The sequence below is a fragment of the Cheilinus undulatus genome, linkage group 4 (genome assembly GCF_018320785.1).
Source record: "Cheilinus undulatus linkage group 4, ASM1832078v1, whole genome shotgun sequence".
NCBI lineage: Eukaryota > Metazoa > Chordata > Actinopteri > Labriformes > Labridae > Cheilinus > Cheilinus undulatus.
Genome location: NC_054868.1, coordinates 24,178,576 through 24,195,778, shown reverse-complemented (window position 1 = coordinate 24,195,778; position 17,203 = coordinate 24,178,576). Strand labels below are relative to the sequence as shown.

At 38.2% G+C, this 17,203-nt stretch overlaps 1 protein-coding gene across 1 annotated transcript in view; it reads left to right on the top strand.

Annotated features, from left to right (window-relative positions):
• prkcaa (protein kinase C, alpha, a) overlaps positions 1 to 17,203 on the top strand; it is a 250,857-nt gene that overhangs the window by 82,899 nt on the left and 150,755 nt on the right. The window contains exon 3 of the mRNA XM_041784712.1: positions 5,908 to 5,990. Coding sequence (XP_041640646.1) covers positions 5,908 to 5,990 — 83 coding nt within the window. The remainder of the gene's footprint in view (positions 1 to 5,907; positions 5,991 to 17,203) is intronic.

Below are 17,203 nucleotides of genomic sequence, written 5' to 3'. Positions count from 1 at the left end.
CCAGCCCTATACTGAAGTAATTGAAGTACTAAGTGATGATAATCATTTTAGGAATGTGGATGTTAATCTGCAAAAAGCCTGCAGGGCTAGAGCTGCTGACTTTAACCCTTGTTCTCCTGTACTAGCAGACACACAGAGCTCTATCCAAATCTCCTTGTTACTTTAAATTTGTGCTTCTTGGGAAAATTTTATATATAGTTTGTAATGTTGATTGGATTAATAATGCTAAGGAAGTTACAAGTACAGAAGGACGAACATGTACCAGTAAAAACTGGTTTTAATATTTATCTCACTATTTAATATCAAAGTAGGGCACCTGGGTGTGGTGAAAACTTTGTTAAACATAATTTCAGAATGTTAGCACAGGAGGCCTGGCATTCAGTCTGTTTTATAGGTAAAATCAAATAAACATAGATTATTATGAAATTATCTTGTTTTCCCCTTTTTGCTAATTTGTGTTAAAGCGAAAAGTCGTTTTGATTCTATAATCAGATTATACTGAATCAGATTGGACCGGATTGGACCTAATTTTAGTGAATTGAATCATAGTCTGTGAATCGAGATTTGAATCAAATCGCCTGCCTTTAATCCTAACAGAGGTAGAGGTAGAGACTGAGGTGTAATGGGGGGAATCTGCTGGAGCAGGCAGGGTGAAACAGCATTGTGCTTGTGCCTACTTGATTGTGTGTGTGGAACTACTGCTGTGTGTGCATGCTGCCGTGCCTCTTGCTTTTCCAAAGACGTCATAATACTATGTGAATCCACCACTGGGGAGCCATCACAGATGCAATGTAAAAGCACAAAGGGTTGACCAATAATCCTCTACTATACACTGTAAAGCAATCAATGCTTGCATGTTCTGATGTGTTCAGTTACACGGTTAAATTGAACTGCCCATGAAAATTCTCCTTATGAGACACATTACAAATTCTCTTTTCTTATCCCATTGTTTCAGGAAGGACTTGATGTTGCCAATTTCCTGCTGAACAATGGTATATCTTACAGTTGCAGGCCAAAGAGTATTGATTTTTCTGCAGCCTGCTTTAAAAAAAGCAACACAGCAGCATGAGTTTTCATTATCAAGTCAGAACAGAATCAACTAGTTTCTTAGTATCACAAATTTGGCAGTAGACCAACAGATAGCTGCTTTTTCTTCATCCATCATGCGTTTGATACAAACAAAAACAGTACAACGGTATTTACATAAGTGAAGCTTTTTTTTTTTTTCTCTTAATATGTCAGAAAATGTAGCTGAAAACATCAGGAACAGTGACTGTCAAGAAAACAGACAATTATTCTTGTGTGGTTTGGACTTGATGACCAGTGTCTCAGGATTTGATATAACATTGAATATAAATGATTCTATACACCTTGCTCACATGAAAATATGTTGAATTTATTGTTAGGCAAGGGCTTGATAAAAAATGATGGAATAGTGACATGAATTATTCCATTTATGAGATCTTGTGCCTTATAATGTGTCTAACAACCCTGATTTATGAGCCACATTTCAGGAGAATTCAGTGCAGTTCAATCAGTCAATCAATCAACGTTTATTTATACTCGAGAAATCGTTGAGGGGCACCCTCATTCATAATGATGTCGAGTCAATTACAGAAGAAAACAAAACAATAGAAACAGAGGTGAGACTGACAAAAGGGCATTAAAATCATCGGACTGGTGATGATGAAATGACAATAAAGGTCACACTTATAAAACAATTACAGACATAAGGTTGGAGCTTTATAATAACATTTCTAAAAAGCCCAAAAGGTAAAAGCTTGGAAATCTTGAGCAGCTCCTGTAGCCTGTTCCACAAGTCAGGAGCAGAATAGGAAAAGGCAGTCTTTCCCAGTTCAGACCTGACTCGTGGACCATGCAAAAGCAGCTGGCCAGAGGAGCGTGTGTGACGTTGATTATTGAAAGAGAGATGGAGAAGCTCAGTGAGGTAAGATGGTAATTTTTCTAAAAGGGCTTTATAAATAAAAAGGTGCCAGTGAAAATTGTGTCTCATCTGTAGAGAAGACCAGCCAACCTTACTATTTAAAATGCAATGATGTGTGTTAAAAGGATCATCAGTGATAAATCTTAATGCAGAGTGATAAATGGAGTCAAGCTGTTTGAGGGTTGTAGGGGCTGCATGTCAGTAAATAACATCACCATAGTCAACGACTGACACAAAAAACAGTCTCCACTATCCTCTTCCTACAAAACATAGGGAAGTTTAATTTATTCCTGTAGAAATACCCAATTTTTTGCCGAAGTCGGCCAACAAGATCATTGATATGACAATTGAAAGCCATTTTATCATCAATCCAAACACCCAAGTATTTGCAATAATTTACTCTTTCAATCGTTACTCCATTTCTCGCTACAATTGTCAAATCATTTTGGTCGACTGGTTTTGGTCTGGAGAAGAGCATTAATTTTGTTTTTTCTGCATTAAGGACCAAGTTAATATCACTTAAATTGTCTTGTAATATATTAAATGACTGCTGCAGCATATTACAAGCAGATAGAGGATAGTACATTTTCTGTGGAACAACACAGAACTGTATCATCTGCGTACAGATGAGCATGACAGTTAAAAAGAGAATTGACAACATTATTAATATAAATAGTAAATAGAACAGGACCAAAGATGGAACCTTGTGCAACACCTTTAATAACACTTATAAATTCAGAAAAGTGGTTACCTAATTTAACAGATTTTTGTCTGTCTGATAAATAGCTCCTGAGCCAATCACACGCATCATTGTCAAACCCAATATTTTGTAGCCTCTGCAGGAGCAGGCAGTGGTCAACGGTATCGAAAGCTTTAGACAAATCGACAAAAAGTGTTCCACAGTGTTGCTTTTTACCCAGAGCTGACATAATGTCATTCACAACTTTAGGGACAGCAGTAATAGTACTGTGCCCTGGTCTAAAACCCGATTGATTATTTATTAATGATTCAGTTTTAATGCAGTATGTGAGGATTACTTATAAAGACAATGCTCATTGTGCTGTCTATAAATATCTGTCTTTATTGGTGATTTTTCAGGAGGCAGCTCTGTAACGTCCAGATGGTGGATGGGTGTAAACCAGGGTTTGACTCATTTTCGAACAACAGCTATAAGTTAAAAATAATAAACCAATTATATCAACGGCACCACTGGCATTACTCAGTGAGTGTTTGCAGATCTGATTCATAATTTGGACTTCTAAGAATGAACAAGGGCACAGAAACCAACCTGTCTGATGGCATTACATAATACTTGTTTGGATCAATTTGACATGTCTAGATGATAATTTTAAAAAACAAAAACACTCAAGGTTTGATTATGATGACATGGTCAGTGTTTACTGCTGCTGTTGCTGAGTGATCTTTCCTCTATGAGCAGGATTTCTGTAATGATTGGGTTTCTCTTAGTGCTTTTTCCAACTACAAGTGCTCTGTTGTGTGTTTTTCAATGGAACTACTGAAAGACTTGAAAGACTGAAACATCTGTAGGTACTTTCATGTACTGGAGTTGTCATGATACCACAATTTGGAATTTCAATACAATACAGATAAAAAAATGAAACAGTATTGATACCTGTTTCAAAACTATGGCAGCAAAAATTATCTATGGATCTTCAACCAAATCTGCTTAATTTTGATTTTTTTCAGATTTCAAACATTCCCATTTGAAAGGTTTACTAATTATTCACAGATATTGGGCCTTTTGACAAACATCTGCCATCAGCAAGTAATGCGGGTGTGAACCTGTGTTTATTTTGTCGACTAAAACTATGGCTAAAAATGTTGGTTGACTACCCTTTTCCCATGACTAGACTAAGGCTAGCTGAAAATGGATCACTAATGATTAAACTCAGTGAAGGGGAAGTTTAGTTTTCATCAAGGTGGGATTCATATGTTAGTGCTGGACTGTCAAACACTCAAAATCCAAAATATTTCTCCACTGTGCATGTCAGTATTTTCATTTCAAATCAGTTAAAGTATTGATAATATATTAAAAATGAGTGTTATACATTTATATTAATTTGACAGTTTGGCTAATTACAATAGTTGAAAGGAAATAAATGTTGTGACTCAAAGTGAACACTAAAATGTAAGAACTTGCTATTGACTACAACTGTACTAAAATGTGTTTCAGTTTTCATCGAGTAAAACAAGACTAAAACTAAACAGAAGAAAAATGTCTAACGCAAGACTAAAACTAAAGATTAGTTTAGTCAAAAAACAAATATTAACTTTAAAAAATCTTTCAAAATTAACACTGGTATGAACTAATATCAGTAGCAGATGTTTACTGTTTTGTTTCATGCCGAACTTGGGCAGGTTCTAGTAAAACTGACGCTTTGCTTGAGCTGGAGCCAGCCATTGCAAACAACTTGGGGTACACCTAAACCCCGCCCATAGCTACTGCCTCCTTCTTCTCAAGTAACACTGACTGGTCTGAACAGTGTTTGGACTGGAGCTTTTCAAGATGGATTTACCTGATGACAAAGACTGAGTCTAGCAAATCCATCTGCTTTGCAAGGTTATCTTGATTCAGCCCCTCTGCACAAGAAACGCTTGGTGTACTTTATGATTGACGCCACATCAGTGTATGTGTCTGTATCAGCGTAAATGAGATTGGAAATATATGCACATCAGGTATGAGCAAAAATCTGGGCATCCCTAATTTAATTCTTAATACTGTTGTTGAAGGTTTTCATGTATACCTTGATGTAAACTTTCTGCAAGAATTTTCTGCAAATGATGCTTTTAAACTTTTTAAAAATAAAATCAGTACTTTTTAAATGTTGCATTTGACAATATAATGTAGCCTTACACAAGACAGAACTCATGAAAAGATCAAACTTTATATCAGTCTAGCTTGACTCTACTGAAAACTAGAAGGAAGAAAAATCAGAGTTTAAGATCTACTATTGATATCTTAAAGAGATCAAGATCTACAGATTGATGACCCCTGGTTTAAATCATTGAAGTGTTGAATACTTTGACATCCTTAATTTGTACATGTATGACAGACAACACCAGCTACCTTTTTCCATTAAAACAAAAGCAAATCCATAAAATCAAGCATGGTTACTAAAAATCCACACCCATGGCCAGTGCAACACTAACCGCTAAATGGATTCCACTCAGGCTTCCTCATTGCTGAGTGAAGACTCTCAATAACCACCAATTCAGAAGCTTTCATCTGATGCCTCAATTGTCAACCTTGAAAATGTTCACTCTTGAAGAAGGGGAAGGCTGCTCCTGTTAGCGGAAATGAGGGAGGTCCTAAAATAACACCAACTAGGAACATCTTTGACAGAATGAGAAGAAATAAGGTGTTGTCTTCTATTCAGGCCAGATCACTCTAACATCCCCGCCTGTCTCACTGTCTCTTCTTGGTTTTAAGAGCCAGACACAGGCGCCTTACTCCTCTTGTGTCGGCTACAGAATTGCTTGGCTGCAGACCACGGTGTACTGAGTGACCTGCCCCTCTGACCACAGGCGTGACACTGTGCACTCAGAACGTGTGTAGATGCAGATATATTCAGCTGTGTGCATTGCTGTCTTCAGTAATTGTCAGTTTGTGGATGTGTTTGTCTTTTAAGGGTGCTTTTTGTGCATCCAAAAGTGTGAGAGTGTGCCTTAGCTGCTGTCATGTCAGTGAGGAGGTGGCACTGTGCTGTGCAATAAGAGCAGTCAGCCTGCAGGCAGGACGGCCATCTGGACACATGATAAGGAGCCTGGCCAAGACATCAGTCGATTTTATTTCCTTTCTCTTTTATCAGATCTTTCTCTCTCTCTCTGTTGTGTGCCCTTATATCAGTCCACAATACACTACATTTTGTCTCCTTTTACTCTATTTTATTGTATTTTTCCACCTTGCTAAATCTCATTTCTTGTCCTTTTTTCCACTGCAGTTTGCTGTTTTGTGGTCCACAAGAGGTGCCATGAACTCGTCACGTTCTGCTGCCCTGGGGCAGATAAAGGGCCGGACACAGACGTAAGTAATCAGAATCCAGCTGATGCTTATCAGCACACATGCTGTGTCACCATCATGCCATCATATCAAGCAGGCCTGCTTCCTTTCTGAGCACACAGTTGCCCTCTTTGCCGGTTCCTTGCTGCTGTGTATTTTTGTTGTGTTATGAAACAGTGAAGCAGCGGAGGCAGAGGAAAGAAAAGTTTTGCTACCTTTAAGAAGCATCATTTTGCAGACACAGAGGTGCCAAATGCTTATTAAATAGTTCCACACTGTAAACAAATGGTTGAAATGATAAAACCTGCGTATCAATGCTGATGACAGGATAGATATTGAAAACCCGAACAAAAATGAATATTGGTACTTAACATCTTTTTATATTGATGTTTTATTCTGAAAGAAGGCCATTCAGATGTTAAATGTAGTCATCTCATGATTGAATCACAGCAGCAGCAGGTGGTTGATTTAATTCATTCAATGTTCATGCTCCAGTTGAGTCTCTGGGCCCATCCATGAGGAGAGCTGGTTGTAATATTCCACTTAGTGAGTCACTGTTTCCAGCCCCTTCAGAAAAAGTCAACATTAAAACCTTCTCTCCCTCTAATAGGTGAACCACTGTCAATGTTTTTCTCAGGCTGAACATCTTTAGCAGCTTGTGTAATTGTACAAACTTGCTCTGTCCTCTGGAGAGGATATTTTAATATTCATCTTGGTCTGAGCTGGGTCATCTTGAACTAGAGCATTTTCTTAGCTTGCACGTCATACATGCCTATGAATGTTGCTGATCTATTGATTTGTGTATTCTTATTTGCTGGACTTTCTGCTGCTGGCTTGGCTTTCTTTGAAATATAGACTCTGTATCACCATGAAAATATTCCTATGAAGATAAAGGTCAAATATAGGAAAAAATAAATAAATAAATCAGAATCTGAAAAGGGATGGGGATCATTAATTTTTTATTAATAATGATACCCTTTTTTATATTTCCTTTATCAATCCAAGTCCTTATCAGTACTACTGATCCTTTTCTGTTTATTGGAAAGACAAAATGAAAATCCATGTATAAAAGAAGTAGTATAAGCTGAGAATGGACAGAGTTAGAAAGTAAAAAGCTCATGATTCATCATTTTATAATGCTGGAATGCTGAATTTCCTATCTTTACAAGTGCATTTATATAAGTGTCTTTTCAAAAAGGGAATTTTGGTTCCTTAATATGACATATTAACACATCATTACATTTTATTCACATTTCCAAATAGTCAATTTTATTGTACTGACCTTGAACACATCATAATCATAACCATCTGTCTGTTCGTTTACCCTCTGAGACTGATGTTGTGGTATAAGACAAGAAGAGTTATAGGTTGTCAAGAGTTGAATAACTTTTGAGCTATCATTTGTAGCCACTTTCTTACCTTCTAGATGCCCTTTGTGTACCGTTATAATGATGCTTTCCATGCCTTCATAGCCCTTATGGTAGCTTTTCTCCGCTTTTTCCGTCCTCGTGTCATACTTTATCAAACATACACTTGGAAAAGAGATACTACTGGAGAAGACATCCTGAACCAGGCCTAATGGCTTATAATGGAGAGAAAAAAGAGACAGGGTGCCTGTGATATGACCCTCTGTGTCTCTGCAGACAGGAATTGCTTTAAATAATGGCTCATAATCAGCCTGTATAGAACAAAAATGCAATAACTCTTTTTGTAACTATCCGAATATTTTAAAGATTTTTTGTAACAGATTTATTATTTTTTTACTTTTTGCCCCCCCAGTGATGGTAGCATAAATCTATGCCAGAAAAAAAGCAGGAGTCTTTCTTTGAGCTGACGGTTGGAGGTAGTGTGTTTTGGTTGAATTTAAAACATAATGCTTATGTGCTGAACTGATGTATGTTTCTGCTCCAGTGAAAATAATGTTATGTCACAGAATCAATGAGACTCGATAGTAGTACTGATAAGTTAAAAGGTTATTGATTCCTGGGTTTTGAAAAATATAGTACAGTCAGGAACACTCTCATCATGCATTTTGCCATTTTAGTGCAAAATTGATATACAGTCTAATTGGCTCTGCTCAAAAGATGCTCCCTGGGTTAGTTAAGCAGCATGCTTTGATTTTCCAGGGAGTTCATAGCTAGAAACCTCTGAATGGATGGTACATTAATGTCAATAAGTACTGAATACAATAAAATTTGCTCAAAGCAATTATTGCATAGTGGCATGAATCTGAATATGTGGGTGCAACAAACTTTATACTATAAAGGAGGAGGCTGGGATGGAGGAGGCAAGGCTTTGCCAGCTGCAGCATGGTGCATCAGCATTAATACTATAGTGGGGATCAGTGATAAGTACATCATATTTGAATACACCACTGTGTTAAGACAAAGAGCTGCGATTGGCTGTGGGAGCTGGGAGGCGATAATAGGGATCGGCTGGCTGCCAGCTGATACCGGCGGAGGCGTATGACTACCGTGTCATGCATGAACTAATGCAGAGCTTCTTTACCTTTATTTTTACCTACACCAGGGCTTCATTTTCCATCTCTAGTTGTTTATCACACACTAACAGTGGGTTTCATCCTCAGAGAACACATTATAACTCAGAATAATAAGTAAAGATCATCCTACAAGACTGAGTTTTTATTAAGCCAACTGGCAGATAACTTGCTGTTTGCAATGACCTCCTCAGGCTCATAGACAGAATGAATGAGTGGCCAAAGAGCTGGGGCCAAAAGCAACAAACAGATTTATACTGGTTTATGTGTGGTTTATACTTGAGGCTTTTGCATGTATGTTATTTCAGTTTTTATTATCACATTATCTAAAAGTTGTCCATGTGAACCAATGCACTATGTGCACAGCTGGAGTTGTTTACAACCAAACAGCACTTAAATTCAATGAAACATTACATTACAACATTACAACAACGTCTTCTGAATTATGGAATGAATGAAAAGTCAGACCCTCCTCCCAGGAGGTCAACTGCCCATGATGAAAGAGAGACAAAAACCTAATTTTATCTTCTGCCCTGATGTATCTCATAGCAAGGCCAGGACCTGCACAAAAGTCAGGATGCTAGAAAAGAAAGGGGCAGAAACTGAAAGACTTTCTAGGGAAAATTTGAGCCTGACAATAACTTGTTAGCACACTTATTTGCTTCATAAGACGTTAAATGTTAGCCAGGAGGCTAGATGTAAATCTACTGATCCAACACACATGCATTAATCATTATAAATCACATTGCAGGAGGGCTCATTCAGTGAGCTTTATGGGGGCGCAGCCATTTCTGTGGGGAGGCCCACCTTTAAGTGAAGGGGAACTCATGCTTGCTTGTCTGCATGCATCAAGGATTAGGTGGTGATAGCACCATCATATGGAAGTACACTGTCTGCTGCAAATACATCTCCACTATGTTAGCTGGTGCCATAAAAGCTTGGTTTCAAGCTGTGACGGAGCGCTTTGCTAAGCTCAATTTGTAATGGGAGAAAATGTAGCTTGTTTTGACAGAACTGAACTACTTTTTTAATAAAACAGCTAACTACCAAAAGCTATTTAAATTCAGAAAACAGCGACATTGCACCAAGCTACTGGAAAGTGTAAACCACTAACACCACTATTTGTTGTGCTGTTTGTGGCCAGCACTGTCTGTGTGGCATGTTTAATGAGGTTTCCGATTGGCCCCTTCCTTTCCAGTTTTATGTCATCAGCCACAGCTAACCTGCTCGCTAAGTGTGAGACTCCATTTACATGCCTGATTGGCTGCCGAACAAGCGTAGCCTCCGAGTGTTACTGCTGCACTGCCTGGCCTCTGTAACTGGAGATATGTCAGTGTGCCATTCAAGATCTTCAACCCAGACTCTCTAAATAGAGCAAGCCACAGATTACATGGGAGCCTTAACAGGAGAAAATAGTCTGAGTCAAGGGGAGTCGTCATTCATGCAGGCACTGGGATCCAGAACAGGGAAAGGAGCCTCGTTGGCATTAGCAGGAATGTTGGCTTTTAATTACCATTGGTCTACGTGTGACCCATGGTTTTACAAGCTTGTATTGCACAGTACATTCAAGTGCTTCCTGGTAATTAGTCTCCAGGAGGGTCGTCTTTTTCTTTATACCTTTAAGAATTCTTGTTAAGAATTAAGGAGTCATTTTCTCCATTATCAGAGTTAACAACTCTGTTAACGTTGCATAGAAACAAAAAAGAAAAAAGTTTACTCTCAATCCTCCCAAAAATCCTGAATCTGCACTGTACAGAGTTGCTGTGATCATATCTATATTATTCAATCTTTTACCATAATACTGTATGGCCCCGTCAACCTGAGATCAATGGGTTAATTATAATATGCAAAATTAACTTATTTTCAATTTTTTTTTTTTACAGATGACTTTGCATCACACCAGAGAACTCTAGATGGGGGGCAGGAAGGAATTTTACATAGGAAATACCAAAGCTTGTGCTATTCGTGCCAACAGCTCAAATAGCAAAAAAGAAACAGTATTGAGCTACATTTGAGTCCTGAAGGTAGTGACACATTCATGCAAAAAAAAAAAAAACCCAAAAAACCCCCCAAAAAAAACATTATTTAAAAGTTTATGGAGGAACAGCGACAGGCACAGATAAAAAGCCTCCATCTAAAGTCTGGATGAGAGGAGTGACACAGTTTATATATGGTCCATTTCCAGGGCTTGACATTAACTTTTTTGCTCACCAGCCACTGTGGCTAGTGGTTTGCAAGAGTTAATAGCCACTCAGCATTTTCACTAGCCACAATTTTGTTGTTGGATAAATATGATTAAAGCTGACTATGGCATGCTAAAGTTTACTTGAACTAGATTTACAGCCTTTTTAAATGTAAATGACCCCTGTGCCCACTCAAATCAAGACTACATAAATGTTTAATGCTACAGGTCATTATCAAGTATTCATGTGAGTAAGGTTGTGCTTCTTTTAAAATATGCAGTCTATTAAGACAAAGTAATAAAAGGAGTAGTTTATTATTGCATATAATAAAGGTGGTGAAGGGGTATAGAAGATTAATTGAAAAGATAAAAACTAAACTAAAAAAACCTAGCAAGAGACACTGTCTGTTTAAATATTTATTAACAGTAATTCTAATCAGAAAATCAACTTTTTTATGTGAGAAAGAGAATGAGGAGAGGTAAATTAAAAAGAGAGAGAGAGAGAGAGAGAGATTACTTAATCAAACGCAACTCCATCTTCCCTGCTGTTGCCCACCTGACATACACCATCTCCTCTTACATCACTGCGCTGTCTGTTGAACTGTCACTCATTATTGACAGGAACTTTGTGGTGGCTAGAGCTTCTTTCATTTTTTTTCTTTTGACCACAGCAATATAAAACATGAATTCCTTAGCCCTGTTTGAGTTTCTATAAGTACTTCCAACTTTTATTTTTAGGCCTTTTTTTCCTTCAAAATGCCGCCACATAGCTCCACCGCTTCTCTTCTGTTCTCCACAGGTCTGAGTCTGAGTCTGACCCCCTGTCAGCAGTGACGTCAGCAAGAGGCTTCCAAATGGACCAATGAGCAAACACTGTGTGCAGGCAGTGCTCATGGGAGTTGTAGTGTCGTAGTCTCACATTGCAATGGGTTTATTATTTCAGATGCCTGTTTGAGAAAACTACAATTATATATACGTATATATATAAATTCAACCCACCAAAATAGCTAGTGGGAGTACCTGCCACTGCTGAAATTCACCTGCATTTGGTTGGTTGGCGGGTGTTAATGTCAAGCCCTGTCCATTTCCACAAAGCTTTCCAACTTGGTTCTGTACAGTTTGGCTTAGCACATCAAGCCTTGATCTTACACGTTTTCACATTTGAGGTAAATTTGGCCCCATTTGAGTTGGTAGTAACTGCACCGACTTTCCAGTGATCAATATAGCAGTTTCAGCTCTTAGCTAGAAATTAACTGTCAACATATATGGCCTGTAGACATTAATTTGATGTAAATTTATGATGTTAATGAGGAGTCTGGGTTGTTAGTAAGGGTAAGGTAGTGTCATCTATATGGGATGCCCCTGCTGGCTCACATCAGGATGGAAACTTTTCATATCTTATAAGTCTTGCTTCTAAATATTGTGGAAATATGATCCTTTGTAAATGAAATGACTACAGACAGGTACTAGTAGCCATTTTGTAGTTAGAGTGAAAATTTTACCACCTGAAGTGAGTTGGTGGTAGTTGCACTGCAGTATTTTTAAGGAGTATCACACCCAAACTTTCCAGTGATCAGACAATGAGTCCACCGCTTCCTTTAAAATTAATTCTAGGGATGGGATTTTACAATAGTTTCAGTTCTGAAGAACTCACATGAGCCATGTTATTTTTAAACCTAAGCACTTCATGTTCCAGCTCTGAAAATAACAAAAGATTATAATGTATCTGAGGGTTATGAAATGTATGAATGTAAAGTAACATCAGCACAGAGCTCCAAAGTATGAACGAGACTGTCCAGTTGCTGTCAAATCCTCCACAGACCAAAACACAAGACAAAACAACTTATGCCTACTTATGACTCCGTGGAGAGATCTGTCCTCGAGGCTGTAGATACAGTCACTCTGTCAACACGTTGCTCTTTCCTTGTACATTTGTTCTAATCTCATAGCTGTTGTTAGCTGTGATGGTGGCTTTTACTCCTGCTTGACTCGCTCCATCAGGCCGTTGAAGCCTTCTCCTTCCACAAAACACGTTGTGAGCATAGCTAAAAGGTTTATGTTTGTTTGCCTTTTGAGTCGCATGTCCATTGAGAGTTACCGTAGCTGTCGTAACGCAGCTGTTGTTGGTGTAATCTGGCTCGCTGTGCTGCTAAAGCCAGAACAATGGCTGGAGAAGTTAAACCATTGTGTACCATTTATCATTTTCTTATTTTGTTTTATTTCTTATAGTGTATATTCAGTTAGACAAACCCTGGAAATCAGTCATTTAATACTAAATAAGTAAAAATATTGCAGCTTAAAATAGCATGTGCAAAGACCAGCATAGTAAAAAATTACACATGTATTGGAAGTCACGTTGAGTACTCAAGTGCTCATCCCTATCACTCTCAAATATAACTACAGTCTATGTTATCTGTATGGGATGTCCCTGCTGCCTCATTTCAGGGAGGAACCTTTCTTTAAAGCAGTTAAACTCATTTCACATCTTTAGACTCTGGCTTCAAAATAATCGAAAAATGTGTCCCCTCCCTCCAACTCATTATCTGAATTTGGACAGATCTGAGCTCTAAGAAACAGAGATTTCAGACACTTAGTAATCAATTGTAAAACAAGAGCAAACCACACTGAAATGCCAAACTTTGTTGACATGGTATGCTTGAATATTGTTTGCTTAGAATGCTTTTTGAGCAGATAGTTGGGGGAATTGATACCAAAGCCATAATGCAATAATTGGTCTTTTCCTTCTGAATTACTCCCTAAGAGAACCGCTTTCATGACTTACTTGAAAAAACTCTAAAATACACATCCCCTCATGGACACCAAGAACCAAATGTTACTCCTAGAAAAATGATGTATTTTTTCATATAAAAAATGTATGCTTCTTTTTTCATATACATTTGCAGTTCTGTTGCCAGGAGCAACCACACATATTAGATGTCTTGCTGCCTCCCAGTCGTGCTGTCCAGGAAGATAGTAACTCCCATGGCCAACAAATATCCTGAAGATCTGCAGTATCCAGGCTACCTGCATTTTATGACTCATGTCTGTGTTTTATAATTCCTCCAATGGAAGTAACATCCCCACCAGATCTTCTTTAACAGCAAACTCAGCAGGAGCGGCTGGTAGCCTTGGTTTGACGGGATGAGATTAACATGAGCTCTGCAGCAGCCTCAGGCTGTTTTCATAGGGGCAGGGTGGGCTGTGGATATGCACATTCACACAGATTAGCCCTTTTTGTGTAAAGCTGAATTCAGTATGCCTCATAGGACATTTGGTGGTTCAGTTATGTGGTGCCATTTTCAGAGAAAGAAGTGGTTCAACTCCCAGTTTCATGAGATAAAGAGCAGATGTCTGTCTGGCATTCAGGCTGTATAATTGACCACAATTTCTTTATTTTCACAATGAGAGCACTTGCAATAAATACATCTTAGAAGTGTATTTATCTCAGTAAGTAAGAAAATACTTTTGTAAACAGTGCCCACATTTTACTGGTTGGATAAAGGTCTTGGTATAATGGCAGTGCTTGAACAACAATTTGGTGCAGTTGATTAGCTATCGACTACCCTCAGATTGATTGCTGTTGGTTTTGGATTCAGAGATTCAAGAGTGACATGTTTGCACACAGGTGCAAACATGCAATACATGAAGAGCAGAGCAAAACTGTGAGTTATAGCTAATGCAGTCTTAATCTGTTTTAATTATTACTCATTATATTATAAATACAAAATAAATCAATGTACAACCCCAATTCCCAAAAAGTTAGGATGCAATACAAATGTAAAAAAACCCAGTGAAATAATTTGCAAATCTCAAAGAAACTTCAGTCCTTAGAGCACACTTCAGTGTTTTATGGATTAGGGTTAAAACAAAAAACTTAAAAGCAACCCTGCTGGACCTTTGTTTGGGCTTAGCCCCTGATATTCATTACGATTGGCTCCGCCCCTGCGACATCTGTTTTATCTAGAGCCAAAGATTCTTGCAGAATTGGGCGGTATTCATTTTTTAATACCACGAAACCTTCCTAAAATTTTCTGACATGAAACCCACATTATACAGGTTAAGGTCTGCCAGACTAAGCATTTAACTGTATGGACGCAAAAGCACAGCTAGCAGAGCATGCTCCTCTACAGGCATTTCATCCAACCCTTTTGAAGTAGTCCCATTTTCTTTTGCATTGTAGAAATATAATGATCTAAGAGTTATTTCTTCATTAAATGGCTTGTCAGAATCTTGAAATACTGCATCAGCCTAATGAACAAATACTGGAATGGCTATTTTAGTTTGAAATATTTGATTTTGTTTCAAAAGCCTGGAAAAGAAGACAAGATAATCAGTTAGATTAGAATCTAATTGTTTGTCATTCTCCTCTTATGTTTCATGACAATGAACAGACCAACTACAGACTCTGTTCCCAGATGGGTTAAGTTCTTGGTATGTCATATGATTGTGTATACAGATAAATCTCAGGAAATGCCACATTTGTAGCCCATGTCTAGGATTGGTCTGTGCGTAGTGGCTCTTGATGCACTGACTCCAGCCTCAGTCCACTCCTTGTGAAGCTCCCCAAAATTCTTGAAATGGATTTTGCTTGACAATCCTCTCAAGGCTGCAGTTATCTCTTACGCTGGTGCACCTTTTCCTACCACACCTTTTCCTTCCAGTCAACTTTCTATAAATATATGCTTGGTTACAGCACTCTGTGAACAACCAGCTTCTTTAGCAATAACCTTTTGTGGCTTACCCTCTTTGTGGAGGGTGTTAGTGAATGCCTTATGGACTTCTGTCAAGTCTGCAGTCTTCTCCATGATGGTGTAGCCTACTGACTCAGACTGAGAGACCATTTAAAGGCTCAGAAAACCTTTGCAGGTGTTTAAAGTTCATTAGCTGATTAGGGTACGACACCATGACTTTCCAGTATTGAAGTTTTTCATAATATTCTAATTTTCTGAGACACTGAATTTTGGGTTTTCATTATCTGTAAGCCATAATCATCAAAATTTCAAGAAATAAAGCCTTGAAATATTTCACTCTATGTGAGTCTATATAATATATGGGTTTCACTTTCTGAAATGAGTGACAAAAAATACTGACATTTTTCATGATATTCTATTTTTTTATTTTTTAGATGTACCTGTATTGCATATTAATGAATTACAAAACAACTTCCAAAAAAATAAGTCTGAACGATGTGAATAAACTCCAGCCATTTTGTTGTTTCATGTATCCTTTTACATTGATTCCTAAATAACATATACAAATGAAACTGCATGCATGAAGTTAAACCATGCAAATCAAAATTCTTTTCTTAAGGGCATCATTTGTGCCCATCTGTAATCATGTCCCAGAACCAATTAGTCTGATTAAAGCACTTAGTTTGACAAAACGTTTTGGTTACACTGCTGAGTGTAACGTTACAGACAGGTCGAGTAAGTTTAGTACTTTACAGGACAAGACCATCTATAATGCAACAGCTTTCCGGTTCACTACAGGAGCTGAGCAGATGAAACTGAGAGGCTTGATTTGTGTGGCTGTGTGCCTGCTGAATCATTGATGTCCACTTAACTGGTGCTGCACATGTGACCCGGGCCAATCTGTAAGTCTTTTTGCACTGATTTCCCCCCTGTGCTTGCTCCCTTACAGGTATATTGAGACAATCAGTGTATGGCCCTTGGGGCTGTTCCGACAGCAGTGACAGGGTAACAGAGTTAAGCAGCAGCACTGTGCCCTTTCTGTCCTCCCTGCTTGGGAACAGACAAAAATGACTTGAGGGTGACATGGCTGCCTGTCAAACATAAAATAAATACCTTAGTGACATTTTGAATGCTTATACATTGCATGTAAGGGTGTTTTTCGCTAATTGACTCATAAAATATGTCACAAACACAGCTGTTTAATTAATCTGTTACTGGGATGTAGCTTCAGGGTGTAAGCAGGACACAGAGAAATCTAATTTGTAATATTAATGAGACCTGCCGTGAGCGGGACTGATCTAATATTTAAAAGGGCAGATCACACAAGAGGAGACAGTTTTGGCAGACTCCTGCAGCTTTGGGAAAAATAGGTGTTCTGGTGAGAAAACTCAGAACAAACACCATCTCATTACAGGGCCTGTGCTTGGGAATTGAAAACAAGATTAAACCAGAGTGGGGGTAAATTACATCAACAGTGCTACAGGCATCATAGCTTGTCAATGGCAATGGAGCCTTTTATACGTATTTTTAGGCTGTTTTTTCCTGGTGATTCTGTTGGTTTTTTCTTTCAAAGCAGACTAATTGTGGCCTAGAAGTTGTCTAAAAATACTTTGTCATGGTGATCACTTTTCACAATTCAGGCTGCAGACACTGGTGAAAGTGTACATTGTGAAAACTCTTTTCTGAGTTGTAGATTTCCTAAGAAGTTATTCCTCTGGTGGTAATGTGGTGTAGTAGCCTCTTAGGTGACATTAATTTCCATATGAATTAACCCCACATATGTACTGTATTTGTATTTATATGTATATATTAAGGCTGCTCATCAGTGTTCACTTGTTTTTAACTGCACCTGTAGTGTTAAGTTTAA